The sequence below is a fragment of the Panthera leo genome, chromosome E3 (genome assembly GCF_018350215.1).
Source record: "Panthera leo isolate Ple1 chromosome E3, P.leo_Ple1_pat1.1, whole genome shotgun sequence".
In the NCBI taxonomy this organism is placed as follows: Eukaryota; Metazoa; Chordata; class Mammalia; order Carnivora; family Felidae; genus Panthera; species Panthera leo.
Genome location: NC_056694.1, coordinates 28,242,091 through 28,265,146, shown reverse-complemented (window position 1 = coordinate 28,265,146; position 23,056 = coordinate 28,242,091). Strand labels below are relative to the sequence as shown.

At 53.0% G+C, this 23,056-nt stretch overlaps 1 protein-coding gene across 2 annotated transcripts in view; it reads right to left on the bottom strand.

Moving 5' to 3' along the window:
• ABCC6 (ATP binding cassette subfamily C member 6) overlaps positions 1–23,056 on the bottom strand; it is a 51,702-nt gene that overhangs the window by 20,661 nt on the left and 7,985 nt on the right. For both annotated transcript variants that reach the window (XM_042921382.1, XM_042921381.1), the window contains exons 5-17: positions 22,914–23,039; positions 21,652–21,713; positions 18,478–18,609; positions 13,948–14,142; positions 12,468–12,645; positions 9,825–9,986; positions 8,222–8,314; positions 6,493–6,696; positions 5,101–5,247; positions 4,112–4,199; positions 3,650–3,725; positions 1,756–1,882; positions 1,391–1,567 (exon numbers count right to left, since the gene is read on the bottom strand). In XM_042921382.1, coding sequence (XP_042777316.1) covers positions 1,391–1,567; positions 1,756–1,882; positions 3,650–3,725; positions 4,112–4,199; positions 5,101–5,247; positions 6,493–6,696; positions 8,222–8,314; positions 9,825–9,986; positions 12,468–12,645; positions 13,948–14,142; positions 18,478–18,609; positions 21,652–21,713; positions 22,914–23,039 — 1,767 coding nt within the window. The remainder of the gene's footprint in view (positions 1–1,390; positions 1,568–1,755; positions 1,883–3,649; positions 3,726–4,111; positions 4,200–5,100; positions 5,248–6,492; positions 6,697–8,221; positions 8,315–9,824; positions 9,987–12,467; positions 12,646–13,947; positions 14,143–18,477; positions 18,610–21,651; positions 21,714–22,913; positions 23,040–23,056) is intronic.

Here is a 23,056-nt window from a genome sequence, read left to right as displayed (position 1 = left end):
CACGTGGATCCCTGGCAGAGAGAAGAGCACCTCAGGGTGGGAGCATGCTTTGGGTGTGTAATGAACATACAGAGATCAATGTATGGCTGGAGTGAAACAGGAAAGGGGGAGCATGATAGGATGGGGCTGGAGAGATGAGTGGGGCCAAACCTTGAGAAGACTTGTTGCGGACTATCAGGACTTTGGCTTTGACTCTGAGAGATGGGAAGACCTTGGAAGATTCCCAAGCAGAGAAAGGATGAGGTCTGACTTAGGCATGAACAGAATCCCTTTGGCTGCCGCACTGGGCTTAAGCTATCAGGCGTGACGACAGAAGAAAGCACGGCAGCCACGTAGGGGGGAATTGATGGTGGATGATGCCAGGACACTCTGGGTCCTCTTTGAAGGTGGACTCAACGGGATTTGCTGATGGATTAGATGTATGGGTGTATGAAAGAGAGGAGAACCAAGAATGCTACCAAGGTTTGGGATCCGAGCTCTGGAGGGATGCAGCTCCCATCACCGGGGATGGGGGTGGGCAAGTTTTGGGAGCGCACATGTCTGGTTAAGGATGTGACAGCTGGTCACAGAGGGAGGGCAGCAAGTACTCCTTCTTTCTGGAACACACCCTCCCTTGGCCTCCAGGACACCCATCCTCCTCCCTGGACACTCCTTGTCAGCCGCTCTTTACGGCTCAGGCCACACAGGGACTCCTCCAGACCCTGTCCTGGGCCCTCTCCTCTTCTCTCTGGAAACCCACTCATTTCCTTAATGGCAGCTCCTAGTTTTTCACTCTCAACTGCCTAATCTGGAGGCTAGCAAACTTTTTCTGTAAGGGGCCAGACAGTAACTATGTTAACCCTGGTCTCTGCTCCTGTCATGCAAAAGCAGCCATGGACCGCCATTAAATGAATGGGCGTCACTGTATTCCCTTAAGACCTCATTTACAAAAACACATGATGGACTGGACTTGACCTGTGGGTCATCGTTTGCTGACCCCTGCCCAATCTGTAGCTCCAGATGCATATATCCTGTCTATTGGACATCTCTGCCCCAGACCCTTTGGTGAAGCCCAGAAAGGAAAAGCTATTTGACCAATGTCACCCAGAAAAGCAGGGCAGGGCAGGACAAGAGCCCAGGTCTCCTCACTCCTAGTCGCTGAGAGCCCTCGCCTCCAAACCCTGCCACAGGTCTCTGCCTTGGTCTCTATTTTCAATCATTCACTCGTTAACAACTATTTATTGAGCACTTATTACATGTTTCGCCCTGAACTAAACTCGCTTCGTCTGTCCCACTTTGCTGCTTCCTTGTGTCCTCTTTGTCCCTCCCACCACACGGCCCACATGCCAGGGAGACAAATGGCCCAGAGCTCCGATGCCTTCCTGCCACAAGAAGGCCCCGAGACCCTCACCTGCTCCCCAATTATGGTGTGGACCCCTGCAGGGAAGCTGCACACGTCTGGCCACAGGGCACAGGCCTCCAGGACCCTCTCCAGCCACATCGGGTCCAGCTCCTGCCTGAAGCACACATTCTCGACCACGGATGTGTTCTGGACCCAGGCCTCCTGGGGCACGTAAGCCACGGAACCCTAAAATACAACTCACTTCGGCTATCAAAAGGCAGATAGGGATGGAGGTAGGAGCGATTTGGGGGAAGTAGGAGGAGCGGGGAGGAGCAGAGAGGAGTGAGCGGGAGAGGGGAGGAGGGGAAAGGAGTGGGGGGGACCGGGAGGGAGGTGGGGAGAGGGACATTGTGACAGGCAGGGGGCAGCCTCACCTTGATGGTCACCGATCCCTCCACCTTTGACAGCTCCCCAAGGAGGGCAGAGAGCAGAGAGGACTTCCCTGCTCCCACTGTACCAACAACCGCCAGCAGATGACCCTGGGGCACAGTGAGGTTTATCCTGGCAACACAGGAGGGGAGATATGTCCCTGGGCAGGGCCCAGCCTGAGTCCGCGTGGAATTGGTGAACCCCGGACAGAGCCAGCCTTTCCTGTTGGCGACTCATGCAGAGGTCACTGTGGGTAAGCGTGGAGCTGTCCTTCTCTCTCACAGTCCTTGTCCGGCTATTTAAGCGGCCACCTTGCCCCACACAGGTGCACATGCACACACACACGTGCCGTCACACAAGCACACACGTGCATTACACCGCACACTCATGCACACTCCTGCAGTCATACAAACGCCCACCCTTAGGCATACCACACGTACCACACACATGTGCAGCCACAGACGTGTGCATGCACACTCACATGTATGCACAAGTGCACACACATTCACGCACACGTTCTAGTGCACACACGCTCATGCCTGCATGTGCACACGTGCGTGCACACAGCTGCTTGCACATATGCACACACACACACACACACACACACACACACTCAGTTTATTGTGGCAGGAGGGTCTAACCAGCCTTGCCTTTTGTCCAGGGTATTACAGTAGGCTCTTCACCACTCTCCCTGCTTCTGTCCTTGCCCTCCACCCCTGCTCATGTGCTGTAGCCCATCTTCCACCCCGTGGCCAGAAGGTTCCGTTAAAACCCGTTAAAAGTGGGATCATGGTGCGGTTCCCAATTCACTCAGGATAAAAGGTAAAGCGTCCCGACAATTCACAAAGTACGTCCGACCTCCCACTGCTCTGTCCCTTAGCCACTCGGCCTCAGCCACGCTGACCTCCTGCTTCTTCTCAAAGACAGTAGGACAGTGGTTCTCAAGTAGGAGGGACTGTGCCCCTCCCCAAGTGTCATTTGTCACACCTGGTGGGTGGTTGCTGCTAGAAGCTAGTGGGCAGATACTGGGGGTCCTGCTAACCATCCTCCAATGCATAGCACAGCCCCTACGACAAAGAATTCTGCGGTCCTCAATGTCAATAGTGCTGACGTGGAGAAACCTTGGTCTAGGCACACTCCTGCCTCAGGACCTTTGTACTCGCTGTCCCTACCACTGGAAAGCTCTTCTTCCAGACACCCGCAGGGCTCATTCCTTCTCTTTATTATGACCTCACTACACATGCCCCTCCCTCGACATCACACCCTTACCCTTTCTCATTTGTGTGCCCCCATCACGTCGGCCCCAAGAAAGCAGGGCCCTTGCGCGTTTCCTTCACTCTGTCCCCAGAGCCTACAGCAGGGGCTGGCACATAGCAAGCGTTTAATAAATACTACAAGGGGAGTGAGTGGCAATCGACGTGAATACCGCCCAGGATATTTTCTTTCCCTTCTTATAGAGTTTTGGGGCTGGCTGGGGTTTTCTGCCACAAAGACCCCACCGAAAGTGGGGGCTGCAGGTGGCAATGACCTGGGAGCTAACAGAGGAGAGAGAGACGCAGATATGGCTGACGGGGTCTTGGGGGGCCTCTCAGCTAGGCCTCCCTTGGTGTCATCTTGGCCAGCGTGGGGAGCGGGGAGCAGGGAGATGTTCCCTCCCCGACCGGCGAGGCTGATTCACTGTTCTGCCACCCCCAGGAGTCTTGCTTTCCCCAAACTCTCTGCCAGGGCTGGTCCCAACCTCCCTGACAACAGCAGCGTGGGTGAGCCTGCCCTCCAGCCCCTCTCCCCCCACCATGCCCCGCGGGAAGCCTGCACCGTCTCTCACACAGGACACCGCGGCGGCTTTCACATCGTCCTCCCGACCCCGGGAAGGCAGTTTGCGGAGAAGCCATGCTGTACCTGCGCAGGCAGAGGGTGCCTTCTCGGGACCAGGCGAAGGTGCCATTGTGCACGCTGATGCACGTGTCCCCAGCAGCTGGAGGGCAAACCCAGACAACCCGTGCTTGGAGAACCTCATCACACAAGGGTGCCCGTAATCTCTCCGACTTTATTTCCCAGCTCAACGAACACATCACCGTGTTTGTCTCCCCGGACTTCCCGCACGAGGGCGAGGACCTGGGCTGTTAGAGGGTTAGCTGCTGTAACCCAGACTGACGCACCATCAGTGGGCACGGGTAGCCACTGAATGACGGGCAGAAAGTGTCACCGTGCCCGTTTCCACGTTACATGGCTGGTGACCTCATCTGCGCGTGCCATCCTGTCACCAGCGGCCCCAGCTGGGACCCTGGCTTTTGGTCGATGGACTGCGGGAACCACTCCTCTTATCCCTCCCATCCCCCTCCTGCTGAACTCCGCACTCACAGCGTCTGGAGGGACTTGAGTCCACAGCCCCAGGGTCAACTTCTTCTAGGCAGAGGAAGGCGGCCAGACGGTCCAAGGACACCCGGGCCTGGGGAAACCAAAGCCTCAGGTCACTGGTGCCCCAAGAGCAAAAAGCGAACTCGGGCTTCAGGTGCCTGGTGCCTCGGGATGTGGAAAACCTTCCGGTCTCCCAAGCCTGATACATTTGCAAAGCTTTAGCGCAAGGCTTTCCAGGTCACGGGAAACTGTGCACACAGAGGTGGGGACGACGATGACGGTGGTGACCTCCCGTCTCCTCACCCCTAATTAGCATAGTAGGGACACTTGGGCTGCCATTCTGCAGATCAGACCCCAGAAGGAGATGGTGGCTTTTCCAAGGGGGTCATCAGACCATTATTGGAAATGGTTCCAGACTCTGTCCACCTAGGGGAACCCTCTCTGCTCTCAGCCCTAAAACCATCTCTGGGAACTAAGGAGGCGGCATTTGAATAGGGACACCTCAGGGCGCCTGGGTGAATCAGTCACTTAAGCGTTCAGCTTCAGCTCAGGTTGTGATCTGGTGGCTTGTGAGTTCAAGCCTTGCATCAGGCTCTCTGCGAACAGTGCAGAGCCTGCTTGGGATTCTCTGTCTTCCTTTCTCCCTCTGCCCGTCCCCAATATGCACTTTTTCTCTGTCTCAAGAATAAGTTAAAACATCAAAAAAAAAAAAATTTAAATAGGGATGTCTCAGCGAGGCAACTTGCTCTCATTTCTACCACACCAAGGTGGCACAGTGTGAGCAGAGACAGGGAAGAGAATGGAAATAAAAACACTTTACATAATAAGAGAACAGTGATTGCTGCCCGTTCCTTGTATCCTCTGCCCCTCCCGGCATCTCCCTCCCTCCCCCGTCAGTCCTGTGGGCAGTGTGGGGATGCACAGAGGCAGGGCACTGCCTGCTACACCCCTGCGGGTCTCTGCCCAGATGGCCTCCCCGCCCCACGCCTCACCCGGACCACGGAGTCGATGGAGAAGGGCAGGAAACCCTGAGCCTTGTTGAGGATATTGAGAACCACGAGAGTCACAAAAGCTTTCTCAGCGTCCATGGCATTCTCCTCAGCCACCAGCGAATGAACAGCAAACACCGCCAGTGCGACCTGGGGACACACGGGCAGTGACAATGAGCTGAGGGCACAACCCGGGAACCTGAGCAGGCGTCGCCAGGGGCCTGTTTGGCCAAGCCTTGCCACGTTGGAATGTTCCCGCCCGTCTGGTTCTCACCCTAAATTCTGCTACCCGCCCCAGTTCTCACTCCTGGTTCACAAAGCTGTGTTTCTCTGAAAAAATATAACCGTATTAGTGAAAGGAGGTGTGTGTGCAATCCCTGTTCTAGGACCAGAAACTCTTGGTTCCAGGCATCTGGGGACACTGCAGCATTCGGTCTGGGTAGGGTTTGGGGGCGTTCTAGGCATGGGTGGGACTTGTGAGTCTAGAAATTCTTGGAGATGACCCTGAAGTTGCACGTATCAGCAGCGCTCGAGAACCTTGGGGGTTGGTGGCATTTGTGGCTCTAGATGTCACGAGGGGGTAGTTCACTTCCAGGTGCCACGTGGTGACGATATGATGGTCCCTTAGTGTGCTGACCACTCTACATGATGCCCACTGTGATGGTCGCTCGGTGTGATGGTGACTCAGTGACCCTACCCGGGGAGCTCTCATGGCTGTAAGCAATGCTACTTGTGTTTCTCAGCGATGACAGTGTTGGTAACTCCAGATTGTCCCTGGTGGGGGGGTGGGGGGGAGGGGGATCTAATCCTTCTGGAAATAAGTGATTAAGACCCACCTGCCACCAGCCTTGAATATTTTATGAAGTTTGGATTATTTATTTATGCAGCAGTGAGCTACCGTAGGTTTGTTTGCAACCCCGCATGGACTGAAGTCACGGCTGGCCGTGCTTTAGGAAGGCTAATCCTGCAGCAGTTTGTGAAATAAATTGGAGGACAGGACGGTGCCCAGTGTGTGTGGATGTGGGGAAGGGGGGCCCCTGCAGCCATCTGACAGCCGGCATCAGTGTGGACCGGGGGTGCTACCTGAGCAGAACCTGCCCCTGTTGCCCCCTCCCCATGCCAGAAGTAGCAACAGTTCAGATGCTGGAACCTTCTACAGGAGAATGACAGACCTTGTTAGCCACTACCAGCTTCAGAATCAGCTAACTCAGCACAAACCAAGGATCCCTGACTGGGAAGGATCCAGGAAAGGTATGTTTGAACGGACAGCGTGGTCTGCAAAGAAAGGCTCCAGGATCTGGGGGGGCGCGGAGGGGGGAGTTCTGCCTGCCTCATCCCCTCCCCAGGATTCCCTCCCTCCGTCCATGCTCTGCAGAGAGATCAGAGTGACCTCACCAGAAATGTGGACACTTGGAAGGACACCAGAGACACAGAGAAGAGGAGGCTGGAGGTCCTCAAGGCACCCAGCTCCTGGCCCCGGATGTGCAGGACTCTTTCTAGAAAGGCTCCCTCCCAGCCGTGGGACTTGACCATCTTCATGTTCCTGATGACGCAGCTGGTGAGCCGTGCCCGAGAATCTTTCTGCCTCATGTGCTCCTCCTGGTACCAGAGGGAAGAAGAGGGGAAGAGGTCAGGGAAACGTCTAGAATTCTCCTTCCCCCAAACCATCACACCCCACCTTCAGCAAGTGCCCTTGATTCCACAGCAGGCCCCAGGCTGTCTGCCTCTCAGTATCGCTGTCCCCACAGTCCTGGCCCAAGTCACTGTCATCTTGTACCTGGACCCCCACAGGTGCCTTCTCCCTCCTGTCCCCCAGCTTCTGCCCTCATTGTGGGCCAGAGATGATGGGAAGCTCCCACAGACCAGGGAGGAGGTGGGAGAGGCGGAGCCCTGAACCAGCCTGGGTGTGGTGCCACAGGGAAGGCTTCCTGGAGGTGGGAGTGACCGTGAGCTACGATGAGCAGGTGTTGGGTGTGCAAATGGGCAGGTGAGGTGGATGAAGGAAGGCGGAGGGGACAGCACAACCCAGAGGCAGGCAGCGTGGTCAGAGAGGATGGGGGTGGGGGGGCTACAGGAGGGAGGTGGGCTGCACCACATTGGGACTTGGGGGTCAGGCAGAGAAGTCGGGGGCCCCTGTGTCCCACTAAGGAGGGGCACTGTCACAGGGGCAGGTGTGGACAGTGTCTTAGAGGAGGCCAAACAGGAGGCTAGAGAAACAGTCTATGTGAGACCTTTCTTCCTCCCTCCCTCCCTCCTCCTGAGTGCCAAGCACTGTTCTAGAAGCTGAGACTGCATCAGTGCATATTCCCTGCTGCCGGGAAGCTTTCAGTCCAAAGAGAGAGAGGAGCCAGGTGCATCTGGCAAACGGGCAGGCCAAGTTGCTGAACAGATGCATATGGAGGGGAGGGGCGTGTTGCTGCTGTAACCGGGGGTCTGTGAGGGGTTGGGGTGGGGGGGTCAGGGATGTCTGGGGGTGAAGGTGTTCCAGGCAGAGAGCACCATAGGAGCAAAGGCCCTGAGTGGGGCTTGAGGGTCGGGGAGGGCAGAGGGGGAGTGGGGTTGGAGCTTGAGGGTCAGGGGAGGGCAGAGGGGGAGTGGGGTTGGAGCTTGAGGGTCAGGGGAGGGCAGAGGGGGAGTGGGGTTGGAGCTTGAGGGTCAGGGGAGGGCAGAGGGGGAGTGGGGTGAGCCAGGGCAGAGGGGCAGGAGGTGAGGCCAGATCACGGCTGCCCACCAAGGGTCTCGGCTCTGACTCTCGGGGACACGCGAGCCACTGTGGTTCTGAGCAGAGAGGGATGACGAGGGCAGGAGCACGAGCACCCAGTGAGGGTGAGACTGGGCCAACATTCTGGATGCATCTGCTGAGGGACGGTGTGTGAAAACAAGAGAGGCGTCCGAGTTGACCCATGGTTGGCTTGTGGCCCAGACGCTGGAGGCGTGTGACAGCCATCCACGGGGCTGGGGGCACCGGGAGGAAGGCAGGGCTCTGAGTGACCAGAAAGGCTCATGCCACCAGGCCCTCCGTCGCCTCCTCATCTCCCCGTACCTGCACCAGCGACAGTCCTGTGACCTGCAGGCTCCCCGCCCCGCTTGCCGCCCAGTGTGTCCCTTCTCCCAAATGTCAGACCTGATGCTGTTTCCTCTTCTTGGTGATGAAGAAATTCAGAGGGAGGAGGCTCAGGAAGACAGCGATGGCAGTGAGGGCAGAGGGTCCTAGAAGCTGGAGACAGAGAGGGTGGGAGGTCACAAGACGCCTCCAGGAGCCCGGCTGAAGACACCGAGGGATTTGGTCAGACCTGGGTCCTAAGGCAGGGCATCCCAGGGAAGCTGGCGAGGGCAGCCAGCTGACACTTGCTGAGGACACTCATGCAAACTACCTAACCTCCCTAAGCAGCAGTGTCCTCATCCGTGAAAGGGACATCCAGCATTGCCCGTCACTTAGAATAAGTGCCCGTGTCATACAGTCGTTATCCTAGGTCTTCATTTCACCCCTGACAAGGTTGCCAGATTTAGCCAAAAAACATACAGGATGCCTCGGCAAGTACGAATTTCAGATGAAACAGCAAATGGCTTTTTGGTATAAGTATGTCCCATGCTATATTTGGGATATACTTATCCTAAGAAATTATTCAGTTTCTCTAAAAGTCATATTTAACCGGACATCCTGTATTTTGTCTGACAGCCCTACCCCCAGCAGCTTTGTGACTTTGGGACAGTTATGTTCCCTCTTGGCTTTGGTTCCCCCCCTCTATTTTTTTTTTTTTTTTTTGCGGGGGGGCGGGGGGAGAGTGCAAGCGGGGGAAAAGCAAAGGGAGACAGAGGATGCGAAGCGGGCTCTGTGCTGACAGGCTGACAGCAGAAAGCCCGATGTGGAGCTCGAACTCAAGAACTGCAAGATCATGACCTGAGCCGAAGGCAGAGGCTTAACCTACTGAGCCACAGAGGCGCCCCTGCTTTGGTGCAAATGTGGAGCTGGGGGTGGGGGAGATGATTTCTAAGTGGTTGTGACTGTTTGAGATTCCTCCCGCGTCATTTGGGCCCAGTCTCTAGACAAGCCCCACCCCTCTTCAGTCTGTGGCCCTCAGTTTCCCCTCTCAGCTTTTAAGAACACGATTTTGTAATCTCCTTGACCACAGAGCAAGCCTGTTTGTTTCATTTATGCAGCAATCGCGCCACCCAGTGGCCAAGTGGAGAAGTGCCCGGAAGGCAAACCAGCCCACCGCCAGGATTGGGAAAATACTCCAAGAAAGGTGAAAGGAAGCTTAAGCTTTCTCTGGCAAAAATAGTATCATTTGGAGAAAAATGCTACAGATGCTAACTGTGGCAACTTCAGTGTCTGCCCCCACCCCCCCCCCCCCCCGCCGGGCCAGGATTTCAGGGTGACCTTCTGATGTTAGGGACCATCCGCCAAAAGACCAGGAGGGTGATGGGTGGGTCTTCTGCAGATTTGCTGGGGTCAGGGGTCTGCCCCTTTAATGGCTCTGCATTTTCCCAGGAGTCCTTCATCCCCCTCTCTCTACCTACGTGTGCCCAGTGCATGCTGGGCCCTGGCTACAAGGCGGCCAGTCAGAAAGGGTGCTGGCCCCATGTCCCGTAGGGTAGGGGCAGTAGGTGTAGATCTACGGTCACCGTGACGACACCCACTGGATGGTACTTGGGACCACTCTATGCTCACTCACTGTCGCTATGCCGCTGATACACCTGCCGGGGGCCTGTGAACTGTGGCGCACCTGCCAGAGGTAGACGAAGCAGATGATGATCCAGATAATCGGCAGCCACAGCCCGTTAAGGTAGACGACGCTCTCGGTCAGCCGCTGCACGTCCACGGACACCAGGTTGACCACGTCACCCACCGTGCTGGCTTTTCTGGAGGCGCTGGACAGGACCAGGACCTGGGCGGGGCGGGAGGATGGAGACCTGAGCCAGAGGGAAGGACGGGACGAGTGGGGTGGAGGAGGGCAGGGAGGCCCAAAGCACGGACAGAGCAAGAGCACAGCTGCCTGGCCGGTCTGGGGTCTAAGCTGGTCTGCCCTTGCTGGCAGAGGCAGGTCTCTTCACTATCTAGCCTCAGTTCCCTCGTCTGTAAAGTGGGCTCGTGAATCTCCTGAGCCAACCTCCCAGGGCCGTCGTGAGAATTTGGAGAGATGACCAAAGAAAAAAATCCTCTGACATCCCTAAAACACTGTTGTGGTAAGTTAGTAGCACAATATATAAAACCCTCGGGTTCATGATGACACTGGGGATCGTTTCCTGAATTCCAACCATGCCCCAGGCACTGTGCTAAATGAACAGGGTCACCGTTTTCTGTGATGGGGCCCAACCCACAACCAGATGGAGTAGGTGCTGCCATGTCTCATTCAGTCTACAATGCTATGGACGAAACGCTCTGTTTTTGTGTCACTAAGGGCAAAAAAAGTAAATGCGATTAAATTAAGATACATGATATACATCTTGATTTCAGAAGGGTTAAAAAAAAAAAACTGAGACTGGGATCAATGAAGTGGAGAATTGCTAACCCCACTTTACAGCCAAGGAAACTGAGGCACAGAGAAGTTGACCAACTTACCCAAAGTTGAAGGGCCTTCTAAAAGGCTAGGCCAAGCTTGGAATCTAGGATGACCAAGGCGAGACAGGAGCTAGACAGGGTGTTAGATCAATTCCCTGAAGGCATCTACATGGTGCCCCTCACACACCAGACCTGGTTCTCTGGCAGCCCCAGATGTGGGCCCTGGGGTCACAGTGGACCCCTTCCAGCCTGTTGAATGCTAAGCTCTATTTGCCATCGTCTCTGCTGAGTGTGTGAGGGAAGAAGTAAGGCGGTAAATGAGTGAGCCAGGAAGGAGTGAGTAGAAAATCTCCAGAAGAATCTTCCAGTCTTTATCGAGTACCGAGTCTGGGCCTCACAGTGAACTGAGTACCGAGAAGATAGAGGCAGGGGGCTTGCTCTCCCACAGCAGAGTTTGAACTGGGGAGGAAAATTAAATCACAACTTACATAGTTCCTTCTTTAATGGCAGTTATGAGGCGTGTTATGAAGCAATGTTTTAAGATAATATTATTCAGTAACATCAATAATAATAATTACTATTATTGCCTATTAGCAAAGTGGACTGTGGGCCAGGGCCTTAATTGTGGTGTTCACAGGGAGGAAGGGTCGGTGAGGGTAAGCAGGGTTGGCTAGCTTGAATAATTTTGGTGGGCTCTGGGGCACAGGAGCTGTCCCTCGTCCAGCACCTGGCCCTGGGGTGACTGGGGCAGGCGTGTGGGGGCCCAGAGTGTCGAGAGCCCCATCAGGGGGCGATCGGGAGTGTGGACTCTGGACTGGGTAGCTGGCATGAAAGGGATGCTCTTGGCGAGTCATTTCCTACGTCTAGAAATTGGCTAGCCCTGTCTACGTACCAGGTCCGGAGAATAAGCAGAGACGGTTAATGGGGAGGCAGAGCAGGGCGGGGAGCCAGGGGCTGACCTCTGAGGAGATGGGCAGGGCTCCCCTAAGGGTGGGCATGGGAGAGCAACGGCTTCAAGCCTCAGCTCGGCACGTGGATTCACAAGACCAGACGGGCCACACTGACCCAGAGCTTGCGTGGGGGGAGACACAGGTCTAAGACACAGCAGCCACACGGTCAGGGGGGCCGTCCACACAGCCATCCAGGGGCTGTTCCCTTTGCCCCGGTTGTCCCCCAGGGGACAGCGCGGGCATCACAGGAGACTCGCGGGGACTGGGTGGCCCAGGCTCAGGGGCTCCAGACCCCACGGGAGCCAGAGAGTCCGAAAGTCTTACGGCAGTTAGTCTTGTGAGCTCCACTCCCAGGGCTCCCAAGGGGACAAGAGCCGTTGCAGGAAAAGAAGCTCCAAGCTATGGCTTCCCATCAGGTACTCATGCTCCACCGACAGAACTTTCAGCCCAGATGAATTTACCAATGGATCGTCATTTTTACCATAAGCAGCGTTGCCTGGGGATGTAGCTGATAGTCTGCCTCCATCTGGTTTCCACACAGCCCCACGATTAGCCCTTTATCCTCATGGGGGAGGAGTGGAAAGTACATGAAAAGAAATGGAAAGGGTGTCCAGGTAGTGGCAACAGCAAGCGCAAAGGTCCTGAGGTCGGAGGTTGCCTGGTATGTTTGTGGCTGGAGTGGGTTGAGCAAGAGAGCAGGTGTGTGTTGTTATAGAGTTGGAGAGGTGCCAGGGTCAGATCACTCGAGGTCTTATGGAAATAACCAAGAAGGTGAGGATGTAGTAAAGTAATGAATGAGGGCATTTTCAGGCACAGATGATATGATATGATGTGACCCTTTTGGGCTAGAATGTTTCGTATAAATTCGGAAGAGATGGGGAGACAGGAAAGACCCGTACCTCTCGCCCAGGGCTCACCTTCCTGTACACCAGGCCAGTAATGGCTGTTCGCAGCCTCATCTGCAGCACCTTGAGTCTGTACATGTACTGCTGCTCCCATACTGATTGCAGGAAGGCAGAGAGGAACATCAGCACCGCGAGGAGATACCCTTTCCAGGCCGGGGTCGTGGGATTACCAATAAACTCCAGAAAAAGGCTTTCGAGAGAGGGAGAGTACGAGCGGTAAGAGAAGGCATCCATGGTTGTTCCTTTTGCCTGAGCCTGGCAAGGTATAGAGGATCAGACAGAATGGTAGATATTTTTGCAAAAATGCAAGTTATTTCTCCCACTGTCCACACTCATTTTCTTTTTAAGTTTATTTAATTTGAGAGAGAAAGAGAGAGTACGAGCACATGAGCAAGGAAGGGGCAGAGAGAGAGAGAGAATCCCAAGCAGGCTGCCCTCTTTCAGCACAGAGCTCGAGGCAGGGCTCGATCCCAGGAACTGTGACATCATGACCTGAGACAAGATCAGGAGTCAGAGGCTTGACTGACTGAGCTACCCAGGAGCCCTCCTGCGCACTCATTTTCTTTTTAAAAACAATTTTTTTTAATGTTTACTTATTTTTGAGAGAGAGACAGAGAGCAAGCAGGGGAGGGGCAGAGAAAGAGGGAGACACAGAATCCGAAGGAGGCTCCAGGCTCCGAGTGGTCAGCACAGAGCCCGACGCGGGGCTCGAACTCACAAACCGCAAGGTCATGACCTAAGCCAAAGTCAGACTTAGCTTAACTGACTAGCCACCCAGGCACCCCCTGCACATTCATTTTCATCTGTTGTCTCAGCCACCCAGCCTGTAATACCGTCATGGTAGCCACAGCACACAAATCCACTATCCCCTGAATCTGGGCTGGCCGTACAACCAGCTTTGGCCCAGAAAACAGTGCAGGTAAAACTGTGCCAGCCCCCAGCCCGAGGCCTCAAGAGAAAGTGGTCCTTTTGCTCTGGGTCTTTAAGCCCTGCCAGGTGGCCATGTGAACAAGCCAGAGCTAGCACTGTGGGCCATGAAAGATCGCACGGAGCAGAGACACGCTGTCCCAGCTGAGACCGTCTCCGACCAGCCAGCCCCCGGCCAGCTTCACACACGGCTGAGCACAGACACATGGGGGAACCCAGCTGACGGAAGAAGAACTGCCCAGCCGAGCCCAGCCCCAACTGCTGACCCACATTATCACACGCTAAAGAAGTGGTTGTAAGCCCCTCGCTTTTGGGTTGTTTTGTTATACGGCAAAAGCTAACTGATACAGTCAGGGTTGAGTTCATTCATCTTCTCTCCCTGAGGCTAGTCAATTTCTCCGTACTTTTTTCCCTTCCTCAGTATCCTTTTCACCCACTCTCCAGTGCCCTGGGCACCGGAGGACTAGGCAGAGGAAGAAAGAGAGCTGGTGCCCCCTGACTCTGGAAAGACACCATTAAGGAAAGGACCACCAGCCTTAGCAAGGCGCCCAAGGTCTGGACCCACCTGAGGAGCTTGGGGACAGCAAACCTGAAGACATCACAGATGATAAGGCTCAGGGTCCCCAGGAGGAAGGTGGAACGGAACATCTGCCAGATGGCCCTCAGCAGCGAGCCGCTCTGGCTCCCTTCTTGCTGCAGGAAGACCTCCGTCTCTGGGACCCCCATGCGACACCTTTTAGCTGCTCCTGCCTTGGTGTGCCTTACGGGAGAGGAGAAAATGGCTCTGGGTCATTGCAAGAGACTGAATTTTTGTTTCCGTCCTGCACCAAAACTCACATGTTGAAATCTAACCCCCAGGGTGATGGTATTTGGAGGTGGGGCTTTGGGGAGGTGATGAAGTCATGAGGGTAAAGCCCTCATGAATGGGAGCAGGCAGCTCCTTCCTCCTTCCAGCATGTGAGAACAGCCTTAGACGCAGCCATCTATGAACCAGGAGGCAGGCCCCCACGACACTGCATCTGTGGGGTTTTGATCTCGGAGTGCCCAGCCTTGCCTCCAGCGCGGTGAGAAATTAATGTCTGTGGTTTAGAAGCCACTCAGCCTATGGTATTTTGTTACAGTGCCTGAATGGACTAAGATAGTCCTTTCACAGATTCTCAGAGGTGGCAGATGAGTTTCCAGTAGGACCAGGCATTACAGGACCGTTTTCCCAACAAGGGGGATGACGGGGTAAGCATCCCGCCTTGCTCTCTCAACTGTTCTTCTGTGTCCCCCAGAGGACCCCTTTATGAGACAACGGGGCAGGAAGGGGCAGGGCAGGAAGGCTGCCCTAAGGCGTTACGGATGCTGATGGCACTGCACACGCATTGAGCACCTACTATGTGCCAGGCACTCCTCAGTCCTCTGAAGAAGCTGGCCAGCTAGGTGTTAACCCCATTTCACAGATGGGGAAAAGAAGGTTTAGAATGACCTTGTCCAAGGGCACACAGCTGAGAAGTGTGTGGGATTTATCCCAGCTCTGTGCCTTCAGAGCCTAGGCATTCTGTGAGCCATTAATGCAACTCCTCCTCCTCCCTTGCGTAACTGGCTAGCCCTTAGGGGGTTTAGAGCTGGTCTAGAACCAGTTTAGAATCACAGCTGATGTCCATGGGCCCAGCATTCCTGGTCTGGGTGAAACCACAGATGGAAGCTGGGGGGAAGGTGGGGAGTGGAAGGGAGAGCCAGGCAGGCAGGTCCTCAGCTGCTGAGAGTCTGGGTGCTGTGTGGCCTTGGGCAGACAATGCCTTCTTTGTGCCTCTGTGTCCTCATGCTTGCAAGGAAGGGGCTGGTCCCACTCTTTGAGCTTCTTCCAGCTCCGACAACCTCTGGGGTTATCAGTAATTTCAGTGCCCGTTTACAGAGCCGGGACCTGGGGCTGGGCTCTGGGATCAGCCCTGTACATGCACCAGCTTGTTGGTTTTTCTTGACTTCCCTGCCTGGTGGATTTCCCTACCATGGACTCCCCGTTTTCCCTAGGAGAAGACTGAGGCTCTGAAAGGTGGTGATAGCTGCTTGAGGTCACACAGTGAGGACAGAGCAGGGGTTTGAGACCGGGTCACAATTCGTGATTCACATAGTTCCTCTTTGTGAGCCCCACTGACAAAAATCTTTAGAAAGAAGGGGAAAAAAAAAAAAACCCCAACCTTGGCGAACACTGGTGGCCAGACCTTCGCTAACAAGCCAAGGCCTTGCCCCCTTGCCCCTTGACCACGGTCCGGCTTATTTGATTTGGCATCTCTGGAGGGTCTGTCGCTCAGCTGGGCATGGCTTGCTGCTCACAAACATTTTGGTATTTGGGTCTCCAATGCCAAGAAGATGTCACCTTCTTGTCACCTGGCCACCCCTCCTCATCACAGCCCAGTGTTTAATTCGTTGCCCTCAAGGCCCTGCTCACTCTCTCCAATATTCACCTTTATGGACTTCGCTTGTATTCCACCCCCCCCCCCCATATTCAGCTCCTGAATGTAGTAGGCACTCGATAAATACTTCTCAAATGAATGGAAAAAATAACAGATGTGTGACGTGTATAAAGGGCCTAACAGGACTGTCAACCACTCAGTCGGTTGAGTGTCCGACTTTGGCTCAGGTCATGATCTCACGGTTTATGAGTTCGAGCCCCACATGGGGCTCTGTGCTGACAGCTCGGAGCCTGGAGCCTGCTTCAGATCCTGTGTCTCCTTCTCTCTCTGCCCATCCCCCGCTTGTGCTCTGTCTCTCTCTGTCTCTCAAAAATAAATAAATAAATGTGCAGTTGTAAAGATTTGTGGAAGGAAGGAAGGAAGGAAGGAAATCTGGTTTGATGGACAGAACCTGCCTTGGAGGCAGGAGCCTGAGATTCAAATGCCTGCTCTGTCCCCTTTTCCCTGAGCCTCAGTGTTTCCATCTGCAAAATGGGGTGGCCAGGAGATGATGATGAAGGCCTCTTTCCAGCTGGATGTTTTGCTCAGTCCCGTTCTGGTTGCTCACCTCAGAATTCGGAATCCCTGGGATCCACCTGAGGGCTCTGTAACCAGGTTCCTCCTTTCCAGTGGGTTTCACATTCCAGGTTTTAGGTCTCTGGACCGGAGGCCATTTAGTGCAGGGTGTACACGTGACCACAGGAAGAGGCAGGGGGTGACTGTCCAGGTCCAAGTTGGGAAAACAAAAGGGAGTGGAACAGACTGTGGCCAACCAATGCCCTCCCACTGGGGCCTGCCCAGATCCACTCCCCTGTTGCCATGCAGGGGACGTGACTCGGCACTGCCCATGTCCTTTAAAAGACACCAGAATTCCAGATTTTTATATGAAATCTCCAATGTTTTAAATACTGGCAACTTAAAAAAAAAAAAGAGAAAAAACCCCGAACAACACGTGGACCAAACATACCTTGGGAACCTGACCTGATCTGCGAGTGGCTGGTTCCTGACCTCTCAGGATGACGTCCTCTCCCTTCCCCCCAAAATTGCAAAATACTTCGGAAATAAAACCAAGGTTCTTTCTGTGTGTAATCAGTCAACTCAGAAAAAAACTCAGGGAGGCCTTTGTATGGCCATGTCTTCTGTCAATTGCTATGGATTCTTAATCTGTCCTGGAGAATGTTTCTATCCTGGCTGCAATATTCTCATGCCCCTGAGAGGAGGTCACACCTGGGAGAGAGTGGGCAAGACATCTAGGACTCTTTTTTTTTTTTTAATGTTTATATCTTTTTGAGAGAGACAGTGTGAGTGGGGGAGGGGCAGAGAGAGAGAGGGAGACACAGAATCCGAAGCAGACCCCAGGCTGTGAGCTGTCAGTGCAGAGTCCCATGTGGGGCTCGAACTCACAAATCGTGAGATGGGACGCTTAACCGACTGAGCCACTCAGACGCCCCCCTCTAAGGTCCTTTTGAATGAATTCGGCCACTTAGAAATCATGTAAGACTAGAGGGGCAATTCAACAAAATATTCCTGCAATGAGCTGCTATTTTGACTTGCTCATATCATTTACCCTTTTGGGAAAACACACCCCACTGTGGCTCTGAAGGGGCTACCGATCATGGGGCCTGCCCCCTGGCTATGGCATTGGTCCTGACTCGAGTCAGCCAATGCCTTCCCTAGCATTTTCTGTACAGATGCTAGGAGAGACACTCCTGCTGGGGTTGCTGCAGTGGCAGGATATGAGGCGGGCCAATACATCAGCTGAGCCGAGAGATGGAGAGAAAGAATTTGGATATTATGCAAGCCCCTGGATCCAGCCACACCTGAGGCTAGACCTACCTTCTAAGCTATGTGAGCCAATAGACTGTCTCTCACTTCTCCTAATTTGGAGGATTCAACAACCCCCACAAAATCCTAAAGTACACAGGGGAACCCTGTAACTCTTCCCACAGGGCTAAGGCACTTTTGTCAGTCCCCTGAAACACGAAGTTCACATGATTTGGCCAAAGTCATCAACTACTTCGTGGCAAGACTGCTTTAACCCACGTTTAATGAATCCTACGTTGACAGCTCTTTTCTGTAAACCAGAGGTTCCCAACTGGGTTCCTCAGAGTCAGAGGGGACCACAGAAGTTTCCAGAGATGCCACAGAGGGCAAGGGTGAGGCAGAGCTGGCCGGACTAGAAAGGGCTGGAAATCTTCCAGATAATTGACACTATTGGAGCTTTTACCACTGTTGGGGTATTTGCTCAGTTCTTTTCTACAAATAATTTTTTTTCATCCCCCAGAAGCTAATGGCATCCTCGTTGAACAGATAAGGAAACCGAGGCCCAGGGAACAAATCCCTCGGGTTAGATAGTAAGTAGTTGCCTGCACGTTGTGGACCACCACAGAACCTTTCACTCCCCATCTGTTTCCTGTCTGCTGTCCCAACATCCAAGCTTCCCTCTGGAGGCACCCACTGTGTCCTCTTGGAAGCTGCGAAGCACTCTGGGAGGAAATGTCCCTTGGGCCTGGTCAGTTCATGCTTACTGGGATCAGCTGGCAGGCAGGGGACTAGGACAGTGGAGCCCAGAGTAGGGTCTGGGGTCGTACTCGGGGCCAAGTGATGAGCTTTGCTGGCCAAGCGTTGGGCCGGGCTCTCGTTTCTCACACACTCACCGCTGGGCTGCACTGCGGTTTCTCGTCCACGCCCTCTCGAGCTGGGAAACAATTTCTTTTGAGGAGTTTTCTCGCCCAAGTGACCAGAGGTCTTTTGGCCCAAGCGGCCTCCTGTAGCTTCTCCAGACCAGCCTGTAAAAAGAGAGTCACCAAGACAAGCTCCTCCCACCATGCTCTCCTCCCCTCCCCCACAGGGTCCTGCCCTGAGAGCTATGTGACCCTGAGTAAGTCACTTTTCCTCTGCTGGCCCCTCAGGAAAATGAAAGCATTTAGCCTGAGCACCCCCAACATTTGTGGGGCACTTCCCAGTTTACAAAGATCATCCCATTAAATCTTACACAAGAACACTCGGTGGTAACTATTGACCTATTTTACAGATGAGGAGAAGAAATCGAGGTTCAGAGACACTCAGTGACTTAATCAATGGACAGGCTGTGTGGCGAGGGAAATAAACCTCCCCAGAGTCAGAAGTCCAGAGTTGGAAACCTGAGCTCCACCCTCAGCTTTAAGTGCCTTGTTCACCTCTGCAGCCATCTGGCCTCAGGACCTTTGCACATGTATATTGCTCTGCTTAGAACCCTTTTCCTGCCACTCTTCACCTGGCCGCTTCCTGGGCTTAGACATGATTTCTTTAGATACCCACTTGATGGCCCTTCAGTCCACGTAGATTTTCCCATTATAGACTTTTTTCCTGGGCTTTTCTTTACAATGCTTGTTGCCATTATGTCTTACTTTTTTGATATGGTTATATGTTGAGTGTCTTTCTCCTCCACTGGATGGTAAATCCCATGGGGGCAAAAAGTACTTGCCTTTATTCTCCTCCTCTATATCCTCACCTCCTGACACAGGACCAAAGATGTGTCAAATAAAACCAGTTTTCAGCTCTGTCACCTTGGGCACCTCCCTTCCCACCAGTGGATCTCAATTTTCTCACCTTAAAATGAGAGTTTACCAACACTTGGACTGGATTGTAGGTGGCACATTATTGGAGGCGGTCACGGAGAGGACGTGACCTCTGGGTGTCCCGCAAGCTGGACGTGGGCAATCAGAGGCTCCTCGCCCGTCCTCTGTCCTTGGAAAGTAGGATCTGCCCACTCTGCCTGCACTAAAAGTCGTTTCAAGGATGCAGCCTTGAGAAGGCAATGTGTTATTGAGGCTATCTGGATGGTACATGTGCCTGAACCCCGCTGAGGCCCCCGCATTAACTTGTAAGATTCTGGTGGGCGGGTGCGGAGATCTATTCACTTTGTGGCCACCCAGGACAAGCCTCCTAAGTTTCCTTGCTTATTAAAACCACCACCTGCCAATCGGAACGGTCTGCTCTGTCTTCAGTCTGTCCTTGCCAAGCTGGGGGCCAGCACACATACACAAGAGATTACTCTAGACTTTAAGGCGGGAGCATGGTTTATTACTTCTCAGGTGTCTGTAATTTTCCTGATCATACCAAGGAGATGGTCTTGTTTGCTGCTGGTCCTAAGCTCGCCTCGGAGATGTTCCAAGTTCCTTTTGTTTTTTTTTTGTTTTTTAATTTTTTTTTTTTTAACATTTATTTATTTTTGAGACAGAGAGAGACAGAGCATGAACGGGGGAGGGGCAGAGAGAGAGGGAGACACAGAATCGGAAGCAGGCTCCAGGCTCTGAGCCATCAGCCCAGAGCCCAACGTGGGGCTCGAACTCATGGACCGTGTGAGATCGTGACCTGAGCTGAAGTCGGATGCTCAACCGACTGAGCCACCCAGGCGCCCCTCCTTTTGTTTTTTTAATGCAGAGCAAATTCAGCCAATCTAGTTCTGACCTAGAAATTATTAACATGACCTGGTTTTCACTGAAATTTTGAGCGGAGAGATCTGTGTGGCAAGTGATTTAATAGGTTTTTTTTCCAACTTGGCAGTGATAGAAAGTTTCCTTTAAAAAAAGTTTATTAAAGTAGAAAAAGTGAGTTGATTTAAAGAAAAAAAAAAAAAAACCAAAAACCAGGCGCCTGGGTGGCTCTGTCGGTTGGGCATCCAACTTCGACTTGGGTCATGATCTCACGGGTTGTGGGTTCAAGCCCCAAATCGGGCTCTGCACTGTCGGCATAGAGCCCACTTCTGATCCTGTGTCGTCCTCTCTCTCAGTCCCTCCCTCGCTAATTCTCTCTCTCCCTCTCTTTCTCTGTCTTAAAACAAATAAACTTTTTAAAAAAAGAAAGAGAAATGAGTTTAAAAATAGAAAAAAAAAAAAAAAGAAAAAAAACCACTAAGTAAAGGAAGGAAAATAAAATCCCAATATGGCAAAAAGCTTGAAGAATGATCCACAAATGCCTACATTTGGGAAACAGAGGGCTAGGTCCTCTCTAGAGCTGTTTGGCCAAACCATATGCACTTCCCACCAATTCCTCAACCCAAGGGCATTCTAGTCTTTATGTATTCACCAACCACTTTGTATAATACTCATTATGGGCCAGACCCTGTGCTCAGTGCTTTGAAGCCTTATTTCATTTAATTCCCACACCCCTATTAGGTAGATGCTCTTATTATCCTCATTTTTCAGGGGCGGGGACTGAGATGCAGAGAGGTTAAGCAGCTTGCCCAGGGTCACACAGCCAGGAAATGGCGAGGCCAGGATTCGAATCCAGGGGCTGCAGAGATCTGACTGCAATGTGGTCTGGAGGGGACAGGGCATCCACACTGCCTGGTGTGCTGGCCCTGGAGAAACACATGTCTTCTCCACCTCCGGGAGCCTCTGGGGAGTAAAGATGTGGTCTCTTATGTCCTTACTCCCGGTGCTTAGCAAATAGCAGGTGCATATTAGATGCCGGTGGAACAAATGCATCCAAGGAATAGATTTGGTTTTGTTGAGCACCTACTGTGCATAAGCACTAAGCAATGTACATTTAATGAAGGTAGAGCTGTTCCCCTTTTACAGAGGGGAAAACTGAGGTCCTGAATGTTTGTGATATAGGCCAGCTAAGAGGGAAAGCCGGACTCAAACCCAGATCTCACTCCAGTGAGTGAATGGGAATGGGGTGTGGAGATTGGACACACTGACATCGGACAGAGAAGCACTGAGGCTGGGAGGAAGAAAGCCTGGCTGACCTTGGTAGGCTTGACCGGAAACGTCTTGGGGGGAAGAGGTGTAGTAACGAATAAGAAAGCAAATGCACCTTGGCCCCTTCCCTGCTACTCTACTTACCCAGAAACCCACCAGAACATGGCCTTGGAGGGGAAGGAAGCTCCAGCCTCTGGGCATGGATTCTGTAAAGACAAGAGACGGTGTTGGTGAAGGATGCAAATCTCACATTCCATGGCCAGTATAAGGCAAGGGAACCAAGGTCAGGAAGACCGGATGAACGGACCGTGAGCTCGGTATTACTGGAAGTGCACATTGAGATGCCCTGACTGCTTGTTACAGGTGAATACCCGTGGGCTAGGTGCTTCCTAGCAGGTAAGGCCCAAAGCGATTTGTGCCACAAATCTGACAGCAACCAATAGGTAAGAACTAACAGCTTCCCAGGGGAACAACTATTACTGAGACTAAGAAGCTCCTAGAAGCACAGAACATGTGTGACACAGACAATAACATCCTCGACAACATCCCTCAGGGATTATGGTGAGAAGTGCGGAGGGATCTGTCCTGAGACGTTGCCAGCTGCTCCAGAAAAACTGCACGCATCTTCACCTTTTACCACTAGAGCACGAGACTGCTTATTTCACCACATCTTTGCCATCACAGCTTATTATCAATTTTTAATGTTTTCTTTCATTCTCACAGAATAAAAAAGTTCTATAGTGTTCATTTGATTACTCATGTCACTGAGCATTTTTTTTCCCTTAGGTGACCTTAGCTCAACTGTCTCTTCCTCAGAGAATTCTTTCCTGATTTCACAGGCTAGTTCAGTGCTACCTGTTGTAAACTCTCACGGACCCCGAATTTCTCCTGCGGGGCACTTGCCCCAAATGTAACTTTCTACGTGCTTGTGCAATTATGTGATTAATGTCTGGTTGCTCTACTTGGCTGTTAGCTGCATGAGGACAGGGACTACGTCTGCTTGTTTGCCATAGATCCTCGGCACCTAGCTGGGGTACAGCGCAGGGACTGGACCACAGCTCCTGGGCCAGATCTGGCACAGTGCCTGTTTCTGCAAGTAAAATTTTACTGGAATACAGCCATGCTCCTTTGACATACTATCTGTGCAGCAGCAACAGAGTTGAATCGATGCCGCAGAGACCATATGGCCCACAAAGCCTAAAATACTTTCTATCTTGCTCTAATCAGAAAAAGTTGGCCAGCCTAGGGCACAGATATACAATACACATTTTGCTGAATGAAAGAATGGGTAAAAAATTATGAAAGGCTCGTGTCCTAGTTTAGCTCCCTTCTGTCCCACGGGGAAGCTGAGACCAGAAATGAAACAGGGACAAGGGAGGTGCTGGGTTGGAGACTCGGCAACTTACAGACTGTTGGGGGTCTTTAGGGAAGAAGGGGGGTTGATCGACGAGGCAGGACAGCACAAACTGTGCCAGCACCAGAGACAAGCACAGGTAGGTTGACAGGTGGTAGTAGGGGTCACTCTGGAAGCCCTGTGGGTGAGAAAACA